Below are 19,590 nucleotides of genomic sequence, written 5' to 3'. Positions count from 1 at the left end.
CGAGAAAATGAATTAAAATAAAGAAGCGGAAAAGGAGAAATGAAAAGGAAAAAATGCAGTTCCGAGTGGAATTTACCAGCTCAAGAAGCAGGAATTCAAATGAAGAGATTAAAAGGAAGCAAAAGAGAAAAACGGGATTGAGAACGGGGGGAAAATAAAACCCGGGAAGGAGGAAAAAAAGAAAGAAAAGTAAAAAATTGAATAATAAAGAGGCGAGGAGGGAGAAACACCAAAACGCGGGGATTTAGACCCGAACCGCACGGGAAGGGCCGGGGGCGGCGCGGGGGGAACACAACGACCTCGTTCCATCGCTTTTTACTCCAAGAAATACAAAAACCCCCGGATCCTTCCCCGGCCCGGCCCCTCCGCGCCGGCCCCGGCCCGAGCCCGGGAACGGCCCGGGAATGCCCCGGGAACGGCCCGGGAATGCCCCGGGAACCCCTCGGGAACGGCCCGGGAATGCCCCGGGAATGCCCCGGGAACGGCCCGGGAATGCCCCGGGAACGGCCCCGGGAATGCCCCGGGAACGCCTCGGGAATGCCCCGGGAACGCCTCGGGAACGGCCCGGGAATGCCCCGGGAACCCCTCAGGAATCCCTCGGGAACGGCCCGGGAACCACTCGGGAACGGCCCGGGAATGGCCCGGGAATCCCTCAGGAATCCCTCGGGAATGGCCCGGGAACTCCTCGGGAATCCCTCGGGAACGGCCCAGGAGCCCCTCGGGAAAGGCCCGGGATTCCCTCGGGATTCCCTCGGGAACGGCGCGGGAACCACTCGGGAATGGCCCGGGAACCCCTCGGGATTCCCTCGGGAACGGCCCAGGAGCCCCTCGGGAACGGCCCGGGAGCCCCTCAGGATTCCCTCGGGAACGGCCCGGGATTCCCTCGGGATTCCCTCGGGAACGGCCCCCCCGAGGCTCCCGGGGCTCCGAGTGGGGTTTTGGTGATTCCCCACCCCAATTCCTCGGGGCTGCGGCCGAACCCCGAAATATTGCTAAAAAAAGCGGGATTTGGGATTTTCCAGCCAGCTGCTCCCCCCCCGCCGGGATACCGCCTCCCCCCCCCCCCCCCCCCGTCCAAAAACCCTGGAAAACAACCCCCGATCCCAAAAAAATGACCAAAACCCCTTTTTTTTTTTACTGCAAACTCCCCGGGGGAGAGCGGGAAGGACCTAAAATCCATTGGATTATCCAGAAGAATCCCCAAGGAGCGGCCCGGGGGAGGCGGGGGGGACCTAAAATCCATGGAATTCTGCAGAAAATCCGCAAGGAGCGGCCCGGGGTAGAGTGGGAAGGACCTAAAATCCATGGAATTCTGCAGAAGAATCCCAAGGAGCGGCCCGGGGGGGACGCCGGGGCTGCGCGAGGCAGAGCCGGGCTCTGCTCCTGAAGGCACCTCGAGTTTCCAGCACAGTGACCTGGCACGGAGGGAATGCGGGAATGCGGGAATTCGGGAATTCCGGCTGATCCCAGGCCAAACCACCCGCGGGGAGGGGGGGGGGGGGGAGCTCTGAATTCCCGGGAAAAAACCAAAAAAACAAACCAACAAAAAGCTCCTTTGGGACTCCCCTCGTGATCCCTGAGATGTCCCCGGGGTGGGCGAGGGCGGCCACAGCGGGGAGGGGAGCCCGGGAATGCTGCTGGGATGGAATCCGGGTCCTGGATCCCCAGGAGGGGGGAAATCCCGAAAACGATAGCACCCGAAGTGGGGAAAACCAGCAAAAAACCGGGAATATCGGGGCGGGGAAAGAGGCGTTCGCAGCTGCTCTTTAGGGATCCCGAACCCCTACAGGGATCCCAAGGCGGGATCAGATCCCCAGGGCGATCCCGAGCCGGCAGCCGGGAAAGGTCGGGGCCGGGAAAACGGGAAACGGGAAGGAAATGCTGCGGGAAGAGAGAAACCAAACCAGAAGGACGCAAGGGTGGAGCCCGTGGAAGCCGAGGCGGGGCGAGCCCGGAGGTCCCGCGGCCGGCGGCAGCTCCCGGTGCCGGGAAGGGGCCGGGAAGGAGCCCCCGAGGGCTCGGGATCGGGATCGGGATCGGGACGGGCGGGGCGGTGCTCCGGGAGAACAGCTCAGAGCGTGCGCGGGTTGTACTCCGGCAGCTTCCGCAGCTTCTCCTGCTCCGCCTCCGACTCGTCCCGGGCGATCACCAGGGAGTGCGCGTAGCCCATGGCCACCTGCAACGGGACACGGTCAGCGGGCACTGCCCGTGGCCACCTGCAACGGGACACGGTCAGCGGGCACTGCCCGTGGCCACCTGGAATGGGACAGGGTCAGCGGGCAGTGGGCAGTGCCCACGGGATGGGGTCATCTGGCAGTGGGCAGTGCCCATGGTCACCCAGAATGGGAAGGGGTCAGCGGGCAGTGGGCAGTGCCCACGGGACAGGGACGGGGTCAGCGGGCAGTGGGCAGTGCCCCTCTGGTCACCCCACAGGTGTCCTGAGCTGGGCACGGCCTCGGCCCCCCCCAATCATTTCCGGGCACAGCCCCGAATGTGCCCCTCCCTCAGCCCTGGCTCCGCTCTGGTTGCCCCTCGCCCTCTCTGGTTGCCCTCTCTGGTTGCCCTCTCTGGTTGCCCCTCGCCCTCTCTGGTTGCCCTCTCTGGTTGCCCTCTCTGGTTGCCCCTCGCCCTCTCTGGTTGCCCTCTCTGGTTGCCCCCTGCCCTCTCTGGTTGCCCCTCGCCCTCTCCGGTTGCCCCCCGCCCTCTCTGGTTGCCCTCTCTGGTTGCCCTCTCTGGTTGCCCTCTCTGATTGCCCCCCGCCCTCTCTGGTTGCCCTCTCTGGTTGCCCCCTGCCCTCTCTGGTTGCCCCTCGCCCTCTCCGGTTGCCCCCTGCCCTCTCTGGTTGCCCTCACCTGCTCCGTGTAGATCCCGTCCAGGGTTTTCACCTCCTGCGCGGCCGTGGAGGATTTGGGTTTGTGGTCCCCGTAGCCCTGGGGGGAGGGGGCGCTCAGGGGGCTGGGGGCACTTCGGGGGTCCCGGGGGGATTTGGGATCTCGGTTTGGGGGATTTGGGGTGCCCAGGGGGATTTGGGATCTCGGTTTGGGGGATTTGGGATCTCGGTTTGGGGGATTTGGGGTGCCCAGGGGGATTTGGGATCTCGGTTTGGGGATTTGGGGTGCCCAGGGGGATTTGGGATCTCGGTTTGGGGGATTTGGGATCTCGGTTTGGGGGATTTGGGGTTCCCGGGGGGATTTGGGATCTCGGTTTGGGGATTTGGGATCTCGGTTTGGGGGATTTGGGGTGCCCAGGGGGATTTGGGATCTCAGTTTGGGGATTTGGGGTGCCCAGGGGGATTTGGGATCTCGGTTTGGGGGATTTGGGATCTCGGTTTGGGGGATTTGGGGTTCCCTGGGGGATTTGGGATCTCGGTTTGGGGGATTTGGGATCTCGGTTTGGGGGATTTGGGGTGCCCAGGGGGATTTGGGATCTCAGTTTGGGGATTTGGGGTGCCCAGGGGGATTTGGGATCTCGGTTTGGGGGATTTGGGATCTCGGTTTGGGGGATTTGGGGTTCCCTGGGGGATTTGGGATCTCGGTTTGGGGGATTTGGGGTGCCCAGGAGGATTTGGGGTGTCAGTTTGGGGGATTTGGGATATTTAAGGTTCCCAGGGGGATTTGGGGGTCAGTTTGGGGGGGTCTGGGGGGGTCAGTTTGGGGTTCCCAGGGGGATTTGGGGTGTCAGTTTGGGGGTTCCCAGGGGGATTTGGGGTCTCAGTTTGGGACATTTGGGGGTTCCCAGGGGTGTTTTTGGGGTTCCCAGGGTGTCCCTTTGGGACATTTGGGGTTCCCAGGGGTTTTTTTTGGGGTGCGGGTGTCACTTTGGGACATTTGGGGTTCCCAGGGCTGTTTTTGGGGTTCCCAGGGCTGTTTTTGGGGTTCCCAGGGCTGTTTTTGGGGTGCGGGTGTCACTTTGGGACATTTGGGGTTCCCAGGGCTGTTTTTGGGGTTCCCAGGGCTGTTTTTGGGGTGCGGGTGTCGCTTTGGGGTCTCACCAGCTCCCCGAAGGTGGGCGAGGGTCCCCAGCTGATGGTGCTCTCGTCGGCCGCCACGATGACGCTGCTCTTCCTGCGAGGAGCCGGCGCTGAGCCCGCGGCATTCCCGCCCCGGCAGCGGGAACGGGAACGGGAATGGGGCCGGGAATGGGGCCGGGAGCGGGGCTGGGAATGGGGCTGGGAGTGGGGCCGGGAACGGGAATGGGGCCGGGAATGGGGCTGGGAGCGGGGCCGGGAATGGGAATGGGAATGGGAACAGGAATGGGGCCGGGAATGGGAATGGGAATGGGAATGGGAACGGGAATGGGGCTGGGAATGGGAATGGGAACGGGAATGGGAACGGGAATGGGGCCGGGAATGGGAATGGGAATGGGAATGGGAACGGGAATGGGGCTGGGAATGGGAATGGGAACGGGAATGGGAATGGGAATGGGGCCGGGAATGGGAATGGGAATGGGAACGGGAATGGGAACGGGAATGGGAACGGGAATGGGGCCGGGAATGGGGCCGGGAGTGGGAATGGGGCCAGGAATGGGTCCGGGAATGGGTCGGGAATGGGGCCGGGAGTGGGAATGGGAATGGGAGTGGGAACGGGAGCAGGGCCAGGAACGGGAATGGGAGCAGCAATGGGGCTGGGAGCGGGGCCGGGAGCGGGAATGGGGCCGGGAATGGGGCCGGGAGTGGGGCTGGGAGCGGGGATGGGAATGGGAATGGGGCTGGGAGCGGGGCCGGGAGTGGGAATGGGAACGGGAATGGGGCCGGGAATGGGGCTGGGAGCGGGGCCGGGAACGGGAATTGGGCTGGGAATGGGGCTGGGAGTGGGGCCGAGAGCAGGAATGGGAACGGGAATGGGGCTGGGAATGGGGCTGGGAATGGGGCTGGGAGCGGGGCCGGGAGCGGGAATGGGAACGGGAATGGGGCCGGGAATGGGGCTGGGAATGGGGCTGGGAGCGGGGCCGGGAGCGGGAACGGGAGCGGGAATGGGAACGGGAATGGGGCCGGGAATGGGGCCGGGAGCGGGAACGGGAGCGGGAATGGGAATGGGGCCGGGAATGGGGCCGGGAGTGGGAACGGGAGCGGGAATGGGAACGGGAATGGGGCCGGGAATGGGGCCGGGAGCGGGAGCGGGAGCGGGAGCGGGAGCGGGAGCGGGGCCGCGCTCACCCGCAGGCCAGGCTGCGGATCCTCCACCCGCACAGGTCCTGCACGGCTTTGGGATACATCGTGGATTCCCGGGAAGTGTTGGTGGCGCCCCAAAAGAACAGCCCGCCTGCAGAGAGCCCGTCAGGCGCGGGGAGCCGCTCCCGGAATTCCCAAATCCCGGATCCCCGGCTGTCAGCTGCCCCGGAATCCCCAAATCCCAAATCCCGGATCCCCGGCTGTCAGCGGTCCCGGAATCCCCAAATCCCAAATCCCAGATCCCTGCCTGTCAGCTGCCCCGGAATTCCCAAATCCCAGATCCTGGATCCCCACCTGTCAGGGCTCCCTGGCATTCCCACGTGTCAGGCTACGGCTCCCCGGCATTCCCAGATCCCGGGATATCCCCACCTGTCTCGCTGACGGCGAAGGAGCCGTTCCCAGCATTCCCAACCCCAAATCCCAGGATTCCCAGGATTCCCGGGATATCCCACCTGTCTCGCTGACGGCGAAGGAGCAGGTGTATCCGGCGTAGATCTGGGAAGCGCCGCGTCCCGGGAAGTCGAAGAGCTTCACCAGGCGCGGCACCAGCTCGTCCTTCTGCTCCGCGTGGCCCAGGCGCCCGTAGCCCCCGAAGCCCCAGGAGAAGACCCGCTTCTGGGAATCCAGCACCAGCTGGGATCGGGGGAACGGGATCGGGATCAGAGCCACATCCCCTGAACCCCAGATACCCCAAAGCCCCAGGAATCCTCAAATCCCGCTGCAAGGATTCCTCCCCAATCCCACTGCAAACCCTCATCCCTAAATCCCACTGCAAACCCTCATCCCCAATCCCACTGCAAACCCTCATCCCTAAATCCCACTGCAAACCCTCATCCCTAAATCCCACTGCAAACCCTCATCCCGAAATCCCACTGCAAACCCTCATCCCCAATCCCACTGCAAACCCTCATCCCCAACCCCACTGCAAACCCTCATCCCAAATCCCACTGCAAACCCTCATCCCCAATCCCACTGCAAACCCTCATCCCTGAATTCCCACTGCAAACCCTCATCCCCGAATGCGGACTGTGAGGATTTATCCCATAAATTCCTGCTGCGATGATTCCTCCCTAAATTCCCTGTGCCACCCTCCCCATGGCAGCCTCCCCCTGCCACTCCTGCGGCACCATTCCCATTCCCATTCCCATTCCCATTCCCATTCCCATTCCCGATCCCATTCCCATTCCCATTCCCATTCCCCATTCCCATTCCCCATTCCCATTCCCATTCCCGATCCCATTCCCATTCCCGATCCCATTCCCATTCCCGCTGGGCTCCGTACGGTGTGGTTGGCCCCGCAGCACCATTCCCGATCCCATTCCCATTCCCGATCCCATTCCCATTCCCATTCCCATTCCCATTCCCATTCCCATTCCCGCTCGGCTCCGTACGGTGTGGTTGGCCCCGCAGCGCCATTCCCATTCCCATTCCCATTCCCGATCCCATTCCCATTCCCGATCCCATTCCCATTCCCATTCCATTCCCATTCCCATTCCCGATCCCATTCCCATTCCCGATCCCATTCCCATTCCCATTCCATTCCCATTCCCATTCCCATTCCCATTCCATTCCCATTCCCATTCCCATTCCCATTCCCATTCCCGCTGGGCTCCGTACGGTGTGGTTGGCCCCGCAGCACCATTCCCATTCCCATTCCCATTCCCGATCCCATTCCCATTCCCATTCCCGATCCCATTCCCGATCCCATTCCCATTCCCGATCCCATTCCCATTCCCGGTGGGCTCCGTACGGTGTGGTTGGCCCCGCAGCACCATTCCCATTCCCATTCCCATTCCCGATCCCATTCCCATTCCCATTCCCGATCCCATTCCCGATCCCATTCCCATTCCCGATCCCATTCCCATTCCCGGTGGGCTCCGTACGGTGTGGTTGGCCCCGCAGCGCCATTCCCATTCCCATTCCCATTCCTGATCCCATTCCCATTCCTGATCCCATTCCCATTCCCATTCCCATTCCCGATCCCATTCCCGATCCCATTCCCATTCCCATTCCCGCTGGGCTCCGTACGGTGTGGTTGGCCCCGCAGCGCCATTCCCATTCCCATTCCCATTCCCGATCCCATTCCCGATCCCGCTGGGCTCCGTATGGTGTGGTTGGCCCCGCAGCACCATTCCCATTCCTGATCCCATTCCCATTCCCATTCCTGATCCCATTCCCATTCCCATTCTCGATCCCATTCCCATTCCCATTCCCATTCCCGCTGGGCTCCGTACAGTGTGGTTGGCCCCGCAGCACCATTCCCGATCCCATTCCCATTCCCATTCCCATTCCCATTCCCGATCCCATTCCCATTCCCGCTCGGCTCCGTACGGTGTGGTTGGCCCCGCAGCGCCATTCCCATTCCCATTCCCGATCCCATTCCCATTCCCGATCCCATTCCCATTCCCATTCCATTCCCATTCCCATTCCATTCCCATTCCCATTCCCGATCCCATTCCCATTCCCGCTCGGCTCCGTACGGTGTGGTTGGCCCCGCAGCACCATTCCCATTCCCATTCCCGATCCCATTCCCATTCCCATTCCCATTCCTGATCCCATTCCTGATCCCATTCCCATTCCCATTCCCATTCCCGCTCGGCTCCGTACGGTGTGGTTGGCCCCGCAGCACCATTCCCATTCCCATTCCCATTCCCATTCCCATTCCCGCTCGGCTCCGTACGGTGTGGTTGGCCCCGCAGCACCATTCCCATTCCCATTCCCATTCCCGATCCCATTCCCATTCTCGATCCCATTCCCATTCCCATTCCCATTCCCATTCCCATTCCCGCTCGGCTCCGTACGGTGTGGTTGGCCCCGCAGCACCATTCCCATTCCCGATCCCATTCCCATTCCCATTCCCGCTCGGCTCCGTACGGTGTGGTTGGCCCCGCAGCACCATTCCCATTCCCGATCCCATTCCCATTCCCATTCCCGCTCGGCTCCGTACGGTGTGGTTGGCCCCGCAGCACCATTCCCATTCCCATTCCCGATCCCATTCCCATTCCCATTCCCATTCCCATTCCCATTCCCATTCCCGCTCGGCTCCGTACGGTGTGGTTGGCCCCGCAGCACCATTCCCATTCCCATTCCCGATCCCATTCCCATTCCCATTCCCATTCCCATTCCCATTCCCATTCCCATTCCCATTCCCGCTCGGCTCCGTACGGTGTGGTTGGCCCCGCAGCACCATTCCCATTCCCATTCCCATTCCCATTCCCATTCCCGCTGGGCTCCGTACGGTGTGGTTGGCCCCGCAGGCCACGTCCCGAACCACCACGTTGGGCACGGGCAGGACCTGCCCGTCCTTGGTCCTCTCCACGAAGATGCCCACGCGCCGCGGCACCAGCTCGCAGTCGTACTCGATGCGCTGCGCCCGCGCGATGAACTTCCCGTCGGAATTGTGCCCTGGGAACGGCGGCAGCCGTGGAGCCGCAGCCCGGGCACGCGCCCGCAACGGGCACGGATCCCGGCCCCAGTGGGAATGATCCCCATTCCCAGTGGGATTGATCCCCATTCCCTGCGGGTTCATCCCCATTCCCAGTGGGATTGATCCCCATTCCCTGAGGGGTTCATCCCCATTCCCTGAGGGGTTCATCCCCATTCCCAGTGGGATTGATCCCCATTCCCAGTGGGATCGGGCCGCAGTCCCTGCGGGTTCATCCCCATTCCCTGGGGGATTGATCCCCATTCCCTGAGGGGTTCATCCCCATTCCCTGAGGGGTTCATCCCCATTCCCAGTGGGATTGATCCCCATTCCCTGGGGGGTTCATCCCCATTCCCAGTGGGATTGATCCCCATTCCCTGCGGGTTCATCCCCATTCCCTGTGGGTTCATCCCCATTCCCTGGGGGATTGATCCCGGTCCGTGTGGGATTGGGCCGCAATCCCTGGGGGTTCATCCCCATTCCCAGTGGGATTTATCCTCATTCCCAGTGGAATTCATCCCCAGCTCCTCTTGGGATTTATCCTCATTCCCTGTGGGATTTATCCCCAATCCCTGAGGGGTTCATCCCCATTCCCTGTGGGATTTATCCCCATTCCCAGTGGGATTTATCACCATTCCCTGTGGGATTCATCCCCAGCTCCCCCTGTTTCTGCTTCCTATGCTCCTGCCTGAAATTCCTGACAGAAATCTGCACCCCAAAATGTCGGCTGTGAGGATTCATCCCCGAATTCCCACTGCGAACCCTCATCCCTGAATTCCCACTGCGAACCTCCAATCCCTCGGGATGATCCCAAATTCCCAAATTCCCGTATTCCCATACCCAGCTGGCCGTACTCCGGGCACCCGAAGGAGCACAGGTTCCCCTTGCAGTGCAGGACCCCAAACCAGCCCCAATCCCTCGGGATGATCCCAGACCAGCCCCGATCCCTCGGGATGATCCCAAACCAGCCCCAATCCCTCGGGATGATCCCAGACCAGCCCCGACCCCTCGGGATGATCCCAAACCAGCCCCAAATCCCTTGGGATGATCCCAAACCAGCCCCAATCCCTCGGGATGATCCCAAACCAGCCCCAATCCCTCGGGATGATCCCAGACCAGCCCAAATTCCTCAGGATGATCCCAAACCAGCCCCAATCCCTCGGGATGATCCCAGACCAGCCCCAGTCCCTCGGGATGATCCCAAACCAGCCCCGACCCCTTGGGATGATCCCAGACCAGCCCTGACCCCTCGGGATGATCCCAAACCAGCCCCAACCCCTTGGGATGATCCCAGACCAGCCCCGACCCCTTGGGATGATCCCAGACCAGCCCTGACCCCTCGGGATGATCCCAGACCAGCCCCGACCCCTCGGGATGATCCCAAACCAGCCCCAAATTCCTCGGGATGATCCCAGACCAGCCCCAATCCCTCGGGATGATCCCAGACCAGCCCCAGTCCCTCGGGACGATCCCAAACCAGCCCAAATCCCTTGGGATGATCCCAGACCAGCCCAAATCCCCCGGGATGATCCCAAACCAGCCCAAATCCCTCGGGATGATCCCAAACCAGCCCAAATCCCTCAGGATGATCCCAAACCAGCCCCAGTCTCTCGGGATGATCCCAGACCAGCCCCAAATCCCTCGGGATGATCCCAGACCAGCCCCAATCCCCCGGGATGATCCCAGACCAGCCCCAATCCCTCGGGATGATCCCAGACCAGCCCCAGTCCCCTCGGGATGATCCCAAACCAGCCCCAATCCCTCGGGATGATCCCAAACCAGCCCCAATCCCTCGGGATGATCCCAGACCAGCCCAAATCCCTCGGGATGATCCCAAACCAGCCCCAGTCCCTCGGGATGATCCCAGACCAGCCCCAATCCCCCGGGATGATCCCAGACCAGCCCCGACCCCTTGGGATGATCCCAAACCAGCCCCGACCCCTCGGGATGATCCCAAACCAGCCCCAATCCCTCGGGATGATCCCAGACCAGCCCCGACCCCTCGGGATGATCCCAAACCAGCCCCAAATCCCTCGGGATGATCCCAAACCAGCCCCAAATCCCTTGGGATGATCCCAAACCAGCCCCAATCCCTCGGGATGAACCCAGACCAGCCCTGACCCCTCGGGATGATCCCAAACCAGCCCCAATCCCTCGGGATGATCCCAAACCAGCCCCAAATCCCTTGGGATGATCCCAGACCAGCCCCAGTCCCTTGGGATGATCCCAGACCAGCCCCAATCCCTCGGGATGAACCCAAACCAGCCCCAATCCCTCGGGATGATCCCAAACCAGCCCCGATCCCTCGGGATGATCCCAAACCAGCCCCAATCCCTCGGGATGATCCCAGACCAGCCCCGACCCCTCGGGATGATCCCAAACCAGCCCCAAATCCCTCGGGATGATCCCAGACCAGCCCAAATCCCTCGGGATGATCCCAGACCAGCCCCAAATCCCTCGGGATGATCCCAAACCAGCCCCAAATCCCTTGGGATGATCCCAGACCAGCCCCGACCCCTTGGGATGATCCCAGACCAGCCCCAAATCCCTCGGGATGAACCCAAACCAGCCCCAAATCCCTTGGGATGATCCCAAACCAGCCCCAATCCCTCGGGATGATCCCAAACCAGCCCAAATCCCCTGGGATGATCCCAGACCAGCCCCAATCCCTCGGGATGATCCCAGACCAGCCCCAGTCCCCTCGGGATGATCCCAGACCAGCCCCAAATCCCTTGGGATGATCCCAAACCAGCCCCAATCCCTCGGGATGATCCCAGACCAGCCCCAGTCCCTCGGGATGATCCCAGACCAGCCCCAAATCCCTCGGGATGATCCCAGACCAGCCCCAAATCCCTCGGGATGATCCCAGACCAGCCCCGACCCCTCGGGATGATCCCAAACCAGCCCCAAATCCCTCGGGATGATCCCAGACCAGCCCCAGTCCCTTGGGATGATCCCAGACCAGCCCCAAATCCCTCGGGATGATCCCAAACCAGCCCCGACCCCTCGGGATGATCCCAAACCAGCCCCAAATCCCTCAGGATGATCCCAAACCAGCCCCAGTCCCTCGGGATGATCCCAGACCAGCCCCGACCCCTTGGGATGATCCCAGACCAGCCCCAAATCCCTCGGGATGATCCCAGACCAGCCCCGACCCCTCGGGATGATCCCAAACCAGCCCAAATCCCTTGGGATGATCCCAGACCAGCCCCAAATCCCCTGGGATGATCCCAGACCAGCCCCAATCCCTCGGGATGATCCCAGACCAGCCCCAAATCCCCCGGGATGATCCCAGACCAGCCCCGACCCCTTGGGATGATCCCAGACCAGCCCCAAATCCCTCGGGATGATCCCAGACCAGCCCCGACCCCTCGGGATGATCCCAGACCAGCCCCGACCCCTCGGGATGATCCCAAACCAGCCCAAATCCCTTGGGATGATCCCAGACCAGCCCCAGTCCCTCGGGATGATCCCAAACCAGCCCCGACCCCTCGGGATGATCCCAGACCAGCCCAAATCCCTCGGGATGATCCCAAACCAGCCCCAAATCCCTTGGGATGATCCCAAACCAGCCCCGACCCCTCGGGATGATCCCAGACCAGCCCCAAATCCCTCGGGATGATCCCAAACCAGCCCCGACCCCTCGGGATGATCCCAGACCAGCCCCGACCCCTCGGGATGATCCCAAACCAGCCCCGACCCCTTGGGATGATCCCAAACCAGCCCCAATCCCTTGGGATGATCCCAGACCAGCCCCGACCCCTCGGGATGATCCCAAACCAGCCCCGACCCCTTGGGATGATCCCAGACCAGCCCTGACCCCTCAGGATGATCCCAAATTCCCGAATTCCCATATTCCCGTACCCAGCTGGCCGTACTCCGGGCACCCGAAGGAGTACAGGTTCCCCTTGCAGTCCAGGACCATGCTGAACTCGGCCCCGCAGCCCAGCTTGGTGATGGGCTGCCCGTTGTACATGATCTGGGAACAGATCCCGGGAACAGCGGGATCAGCGGGAACAGCGGGATCAGCGGGAACATAATGGGAACACAGCGGGATCAGCGGGAACAGCGGGATCAGCGGGAACAGCGGGAACACAGCGGGAACACAGCAGGAACACAGTGGGAACAATGGGAACAGCGGGAACATAATGGGAACACAGCGGGAACAGCGGGATCAGCGGGAACACAGTGGGAACACAGCGGGATCAGCGGGATCAGCGGGAACACAGCGGGAACACAGTGGGATCGGGAACAGCGGGAACACAGTGGGAACAATGGGAACAGCGGGAACACAGTGGGAACACAGCGGGATCGGGAACAGTGGGGTCGGGAACAGTGGGAACGGAATGGGAACACAGCGGGAACAGCGGGATCGGGAAGAGCGGGAACACAGGGGGAACACAGCGGGAACAATGGGAACAGTAGGATCGGGAACAGCGGGATCGGGAACAGCAGGAACACAGCGGGAACAGCGGGAACACAGCGGGAACAGCGGGAACAGCGGGAACAGCGGGAACAGTGGGAACAGTGGGATCAGGAACAGCGGGAACACAATGGGAACACAATGGGAATACAATGGGAATACAATGGGAACACAGTGGGATCAGGAACAGCGGGGTCGGGAACAGTGGGAACACAAAGGGAACACAGCGGGAACAGCGGGATCGGGAACAGCGGGATTGGGAACAGTGGGAACACAGCGGGATCATAATGGGAACAGTGGGAACACAATGGGAACAATGGGAACAGTGGGATCAGGAACAGTGGGAACAACGGGATCGGGAACAGCGGGAACAACAGGAACAACGGGAACAGTGGGAACACAACAGGATTGGGAACAGCGGGATTGGGAACAGCGGGATTGGGAACAGCGGGATTGGGAACAGCGGGAACACAGCGGGAACACAGTGGGAACAATGGGAACAGCGGGATTGGGAACAGCAGAAACACAATGGGAACAGCAGGAACACAGCGGGATTGGGAACAGCGGGAACAGCGGGAACAGCGGGAACACAGCGGGAACAGCGGGAACAGTGGGATCAGGAACAGCGGGAACACAATGGGAACACAATGGGAATACAATGGGAACACAGTGGGATCGGGAACAGCGGGATTGGGAACAGTGGGAACACAGCGGGATCATAATGGGAACAGTGGGAACACAATGGGAACAATGGGAACAGTGGGATCAGGAACAGTGGGAACAACGGGATCGGGAACAGCGGGAACAACAGGAACAATGGGAACAGTGGGAACACAACAGGATTGGGAACAGCGGGATTGGGAACAGTGGGAACACAGCGGGAATAATGGGAACAGCGGGATTGGGAACAGCGGGAACAGCAGGAACAGCAGGAAAAGGGAACAATAGGATCAGAAACACGGGAAAATGGGAACAACAGGATCAAAAAACATGGGAAAAAGGGAAAACCCAGTGAATTTCCATGGGAAAAGCAGGAAAAGCGGGATCAGAAACCACAGGAAAAGGGGAGAAAGGGGAATTTCCATGGGAAGTCCCCCAAATCCTCAAGAATTCAACTCCGCTCTCCCTTTTCCTGCTGCAGCCAAGAATGGATCCCTGGCTGAGGGGGATTTTCCGCATCCCGAGGGATTTTTAGGGAATGATTTCCCTTAAAAAGCCCCAAATCTGCGGGTTTTCCACCCAAAGCCCGGCGGGAGGCAGGAACGGGATCCCCAGTCCCGGTGGGAGCAGGGTGGGATTGGATCCCAGCAGGATCAGGGTGGGATGGGATCCAGTGGGAGCAGGGCAGGATCCCCGATCCCAGCAGGAGCAGGGTGGGATCCCCGATCCCGGCAGGAAGGAGGGGTGGGATCCCCGATCTGGCAGGAGCAGGGTGGGATCCCCGATCCCAGTGGGAGCAGGGTGGGATTGGATCCAGCAGGAGCAGGGTGGGATCCCCGATCCTGGCAGGAGCAGGGTGGGATCCCAGCAGAACCAGGATGGGATCCCTGATCCCGGCAGAACCAGGGTGGGATCCCCGATCCCGGCAGAACCAGGGTGGGATTCCCGATCCCGGTGGGAGCAGGGTGGGATTGGATCCAGCGGGAGCAGGGTGGGATCCCAATCCCGGTGGGAGCAGGGTGGGATCCCCGATCTGGCAGGAGCAGGGTGGGATCCCGGCAGAACCAGGGTGGGATCCCCGATCCCAACAGGAGCAGGGTGGGATCCCGATCCCAACAGGAGCAGGGTGGGATCCCTGATCCCAGCAGGAAGGAGGGGTGGGATCCCCGATCTGGCAGGAGCAGGGTGGGATCCCCGATCCCAACAGGAGCAGGGTGGGATCCCCGATCCCAGCAGGAGCAGGGTGGGATCCCAATCCCGGTGGGAGCAGGGTGGGATCCCTGATCCCAACAGGAGCAGGGTGGGATCCCCGATCCCAGCAGGAGCAGGGTGGGATCCCAATCCCGGTGGGAGCAGGGTGGGATCCCCGATCTGGCAGGAGCAGGGTGGGATCCCTGATCTGGCAGGAGCAGGGTGGGATCCCCGATCCCAGTGGGAGCAGGGTGGGATTGGATCCAGCAGGAGCAGGGTGGGATTGGATCCCAGCAGAACCAGGATGGGATCCCCGATCCCGGCAGAACCAGGGTGGGATCCCGGCAGAACCAGGGTGGGATCCCAGCAGAACCAGGGTGGGATTCCCGATCCCGGTGGGAGCAGGGTGGGATTGGATCCAGCGGGAGCAGGGTGGGATCCCAATCCCGGTGGGAGCAGGGTGGGATCCCCGATCTGGCAGGAGCAGGGTGGGATCCCTGATCCCGGCAGAACCAGGGTGGGATCCCTGATCCCGGCAGAACCAGGGTGGGATCCCGGCAGAACCAGGGTGGGATTCCCGATCCCGGCGGGAGCAGGGTGGGATCGGATCCCGGCGGGGGTGGCCCCGTACCTGCGTGGGGCTGGGCACGGCGTCCGTCTGGTTGCCCAGGCCCAGCTGGCCCATCTTGTTCTCCCCGAAGGCGAACACGGAGCCGCTCTCTGCGGGAACACGGGGCGGATTTGGGGGAAAAGGGGCGGATTTGGGGAAAAGGGCGGATTTGGGGGAAAGGGGGGATTTGGGGAAAAGGGGGGGATTTGGGGAAAAGGGGGGATTTGGGGGAAAGGGGGGGATTTGGGGGAAAAGGGGGGATTTGGGGGAAAAGGGGGGATTTGGGGAAAAAGGGGGGATTTGGGGAAAAGGGGGGATTTGGGGGAAAGGGGGGAATTTGGGGAAAAGGGGGGATTTGGGGGAAAGGGGGGATTTGGGGAAAAGGGGGGGATTTGGGGAAAAGGGGGGATTTGGGGGAAAGGGGGGATTTGGGGGAAAAGGGGGGATTTGGGGGAAAAAGGGGGATTTGGGGAAAAGGGGGGATTTGGGGTAAAAGGGGGGATTTGGGGGAAAAGGGGGGATTTGGGGGAAAAGGGGGGGATTTGGGGGAAAGGGGGGATTTGGGGGAAAAGGGGAGATTTGGGGGAAAAGGGGGGATTTGGGGAAAAAGGGGGATTTGGGGAAAAGGGGGGATTTGGGGGAAAGGGGGGATTTGGGGGAAAAGGGGGGATTTGGGGAAAAGGGGGGATTTGGGGGAAAGGGGGGATTTGGGGGAAAAGGGGGGGATTTGGGGAAAAGGGGGGATTTGGGGGAAAAGGGGGGATTTGGGGAAAAGGGGGGGATTTGGGGAAAAGGGGGGATTTGGGGGAAAGGGGGGATTTGGGGGAAAAGGGGAGATTTGGGGGAAAAGGGGGGATTTGGGGAAAAAGGGGGATTTGGGGAAAAGGGGGGATTTGGGGGAAAGGGGGGATTTGGGGGAAAAGGGGGGATTTGGGGAAAAGGGGGGATTTGGGGGAAAGGGGGGATTTGGGGGAAAAGGGGGGGATTTGGGGAAAAGGGGGGATTTGGGGGAAAAGGGGGGATTTGGGGAAAAGGGGGGATTTGGGGAAAGGGGGGATTTGGGGGAAAGGGGGGATTTGGGGGAAAAGGGGGGATTTGGGGAAAAGGGGGGATTTGGGGGAAAAGGGGGGATTTGGGGAAAGGGGGGATTTGGGGGAAAAGGGGATTTGGGGGAAAGGGGGGGATTTGGGGAAAAGGGGGGATTTGGGGGAAAGGGGGGAATTTGGGGGAAAAGGGGGGATTTGGGGGAAAGGGGGGATTTGGGGGAAAAAGGGTGGATTTGGGGGAAAAGGGGGGATTTGGGGGAAAAGGGGGGATTTGGGGGGAAAAAGGGGGAATTTGGGGGAAAAGGGGGGATTTGGGGGAAAAAGGGTGGATTTGGGGGAAAGAGGGGATTTGGGGGAAAAGGGGGGATTTGGGGGGAAAAAGGGGGAATTTGGGGGAAAAGGGGGGATTTGGGGAAAAGGGGGGATTTGGGGGAAAAGGGGGGGATTTGGGGGGAAAAGGGCGGATTTGGGGCCATTTTCCCCCATTTTGGGGCCGTTTTCCCCCATTGTGACCCAGAAGGGGCAGATTTGGGGCCGTTTTCCCACATTTTGGGGCCGTTTTCCAAGATTTTGGGGCCGTTCTCCCCCATTTTGGGGCCGTTCTCCCCATTGTGACCCCAAGAGGCGCAGGTTTGGGGCCGTTTTCCAGGATTTAGGGCCGTTTTCCCCCATTGTGACCCAGAAGGGGCAGATTTGGGGCCGTTCTCCCCCATTTTGGGGCCGTTCTCCCCCGTTTTGGGGCTGTTTTCCCCCATTTTGGGGCCGTTCTCCCCCACGGTGACCCCAAGGGGCAGATTTGGGGCCGTTCTCCCCCACTTTGGGGCCGTTCTCCCCTGTTTTGAGGCCGTTCTCCCCCGTTTTGGGGCCGTTTTCCCCCATTTTGGGGCCGTTCTCCCCCACGGTGACCCCAAGGGGCAGATTTGGGGCCATTCTCCCCTGTTTTGGGGCTGTTTTCCCCCATTTTGGGGCCGTTCTCCCCCATTTTGGGGCTGTTTTCCCACATTTTGGGGCCGTTCTCCCCCACTTTTGTTCTCCCCCATTTTGGGGCCATTCTCCCCCATTTTGGGGCCGTTCTCCCCCACTTTGAGGCCGTTTTCCCCCATTTTGAGGCCGTTCTCCCCCACTTTGGGGCCGTTCTCCCCCATTTTGAGGCCGTTCTCCCCCATTTTGGGGCCGTTCTCCCCCACGGTGACCCCAAGGGGCAGATTTGGGGCCATTCTCCCCCGTTTTGGGGCTGTTTCCCCCCATTTTGGGGCCGTTCTCCCCCATTTTGGGGCTGTTTTCCCCCATTTTGGGGCCGTTCTCCCCCACTTTTGTTCTCCCCCATTTTGGGGCCATTCTCCCCCATTTTGGGGCTGTTTTCCCCCATTTTTGGGCCGTTCTCCCCCACTTTGGGGCCGTTCTCCCCCATTTTGGGGCCGTTTTCCCCCATTTTGGGGCCGTTCTCCCCCATTTTGGGGCCGCTCTCCCCCATTTTGGGGCTGTTTTCCCCCATTTTGGGGCCGTTCTCCCCCACTTTTGTTCTCCCCCATTTTGGGGCCATTCTCCCCCATTTTGGGGCTGTTTTCCCCCATTTTTGGGCCGTTCTCCCCCACTTTGGGGCCGTTCTCCCCCATTTTGGGGCTGTTTTCCCCCATTTTTGGGCCGTTCTCCCCCACTTTGGGGCCGTTCTCCCCCATTTTGGGGCCGTTCTCCCCCATTTTGGGGCCGTTCTCCCCCACTTTGGGGCCGTTCTCCCCCGTTTTGGGGCTGTTCTCCCCCATTTTGGGGCTGTTTTCCCAGATTTTGGGGCCGCTCTCCCAGATTTTGGGGCCGTTCTCCCCCATTTTGGGGCCGTTCTCCCCCGTTTTGAGGCCGTTCTCCCCCACTTTTGTTCTCCCCCACTTTGGGGCCGTTCTCCCCCACTTTGGGGCCGTTCTCCCCCGTTTTGAGGCCGTTCTCCCCCACGGTGACCCCACAGGGCAGGGTTGTGGCCGTGGTCCGGCCGGGCCGTACCGGTCAGCGCCAGGGTGTGGTTGCGGCCGCACGCTGCGGCCACGATGGCTTCGCTGGCCAGCACCTCGATGAGCTTGGGAGCCTCCACGCGCTTCGTGTCCCCGTGGCCCAGCTGCCCCTTCTCGTTGCGCCCTGCGGAGGCAAATCCCGGGATTCAGCCGGCCTGGAAACGCCCCCCGAGGCCGGGCCCCCGCGGATTTGGGGCTGTTTTCCCAGGTTTTGGGGAAAAAGGGGCGGATTTGGGGCTGTTTTCCCAGGTTTTGGGGAAAAAGGAGCGGATTTGGGGCTGTTTTCCCAGGTTTGGGGGAAAAAGGAGCGGATTTGGGGCTGTTTTCCCAGGTTTTGGGGGAAAAGGAGCGGATTTGGGGCTGTTTTCCCAGGTTTTGGGGAAAAAGGAGCGGATTTGGGGCTGTTTTCCCAGGTTTTGGGGAAAAAGGAGCGGATTTGGGGCTGTTTTCCCAGGTTTTGGGGAAAAAGGAGCGGATTTGGGGCTGTTTTCCCAGGTTTTGGAGAAAAAGGAGCGGATTTGGGGCTGTTTTCCCAGGTTTTGGGGAAAAAGGAGCGGATTTGGGGCTGTTTTCCCAGGTTTTGGGGAAAAAGGAGCGGATTTGGAGCTGTTTTCCCAGGTTTTGGGGAAAAAGGAGCGGATTTGGGGCTGTTTTCCCAGGTTTTGGGGAAAAAGGAGCGGATTTGGGGCTGTTTTCCCAGGTTTTGGGGAAAAAGGAGCGGATTTGGGGCTGTTTTCCCAGGTTTTGGGGAAAAAGGAGCGGATTTGGGGCTGTTTTCCCAGGTTTTGGGGAAAAAGGAGCGGATTTGGGGCTGTTTTCCCAGGTTTTGGGGAAAAAGGAGCGGATTTGGGGCTGTTTTCCCAGGTTTTGGGGAAAAAGGAGCGGATTTGGGGCTGTTTTCCCAGGTTTTGGGGAAAAAGGAGCGGATTTGGGGCTGTTTTCCCAGGTTTTGGGGAAAAAGGAGCGGATTTGGGGCTGTTTTCCCAGGTTTTGGGGAAAAAGGAGCGGATTTGGGGCTGTTTTCCCAGGTTTTGGGGAAAAAGGAGCGGATTTGGGGCCGCTT

General features: G+C 61.1%; 1 protein-coding gene across 1 annotated transcript in view; it reads right to left on the bottom strand.

Annotated features, from left to right (window-relative positions):
* Nucleotides 1-2,060: 2,060 nt before the first annotated feature.
* RCC2 (regulator of chromosome condensation 2) overlaps nt 2,061-19,590 on the bottom strand; it is a gene marked incomplete at its 5' end in the record, with an annotated part of 30,270 nt that continues 12,740 nt past the window's right edge. The window contains 9 exons of the mRNA XM_082295602.1: nt 2,061-2,176; nt 2,853-2,930; nt 3,992-4,064; nt 5,156-5,261; nt 5,623-5,803; nt 8,409-8,575; nt 12,459-12,573; nt 15,500-15,588; nt 18,520-18,651. Of these exons, the coding sequence (XP_082151728.1) occupies nt 2,072-2,176; nt 2,853-2,930; nt 3,992-4,064; nt 5,156-5,261; nt 5,623-5,803; nt 8,409-8,575; nt 12,459-12,573; nt 15,500-15,588; nt 18,520-18,651 (1,046 nt within the window). The 3' untranslated portion in view covers nt 2,061-2,071. The remainder of the gene's footprint in view (nt 2,177-2,852; nt 2,931-3,991; nt 4,065-5,155; nt 5,262-5,622; nt 5,804-8,408; nt 8,576-12,458; nt 12,574-15,499; nt 15,589-18,519; nt 18,652-19,590) is intronic.

The sequence above is a fragment of the Coloeus monedula genome (genome assembly GCF_965178545.1).
Source record: "Coloeus monedula genome assembly, chromosome: 22".
Taxonomy (NCBI): Eukaryota; Metazoa; Chordata; class Aves; order Passeriformes; family Corvidae; genus Coloeus; species Coloeus monedula.
Note: the sequence above shows the minus strand (reverse complement) of the source record. Positions and strands in the feature narration are given on the sequence as shown.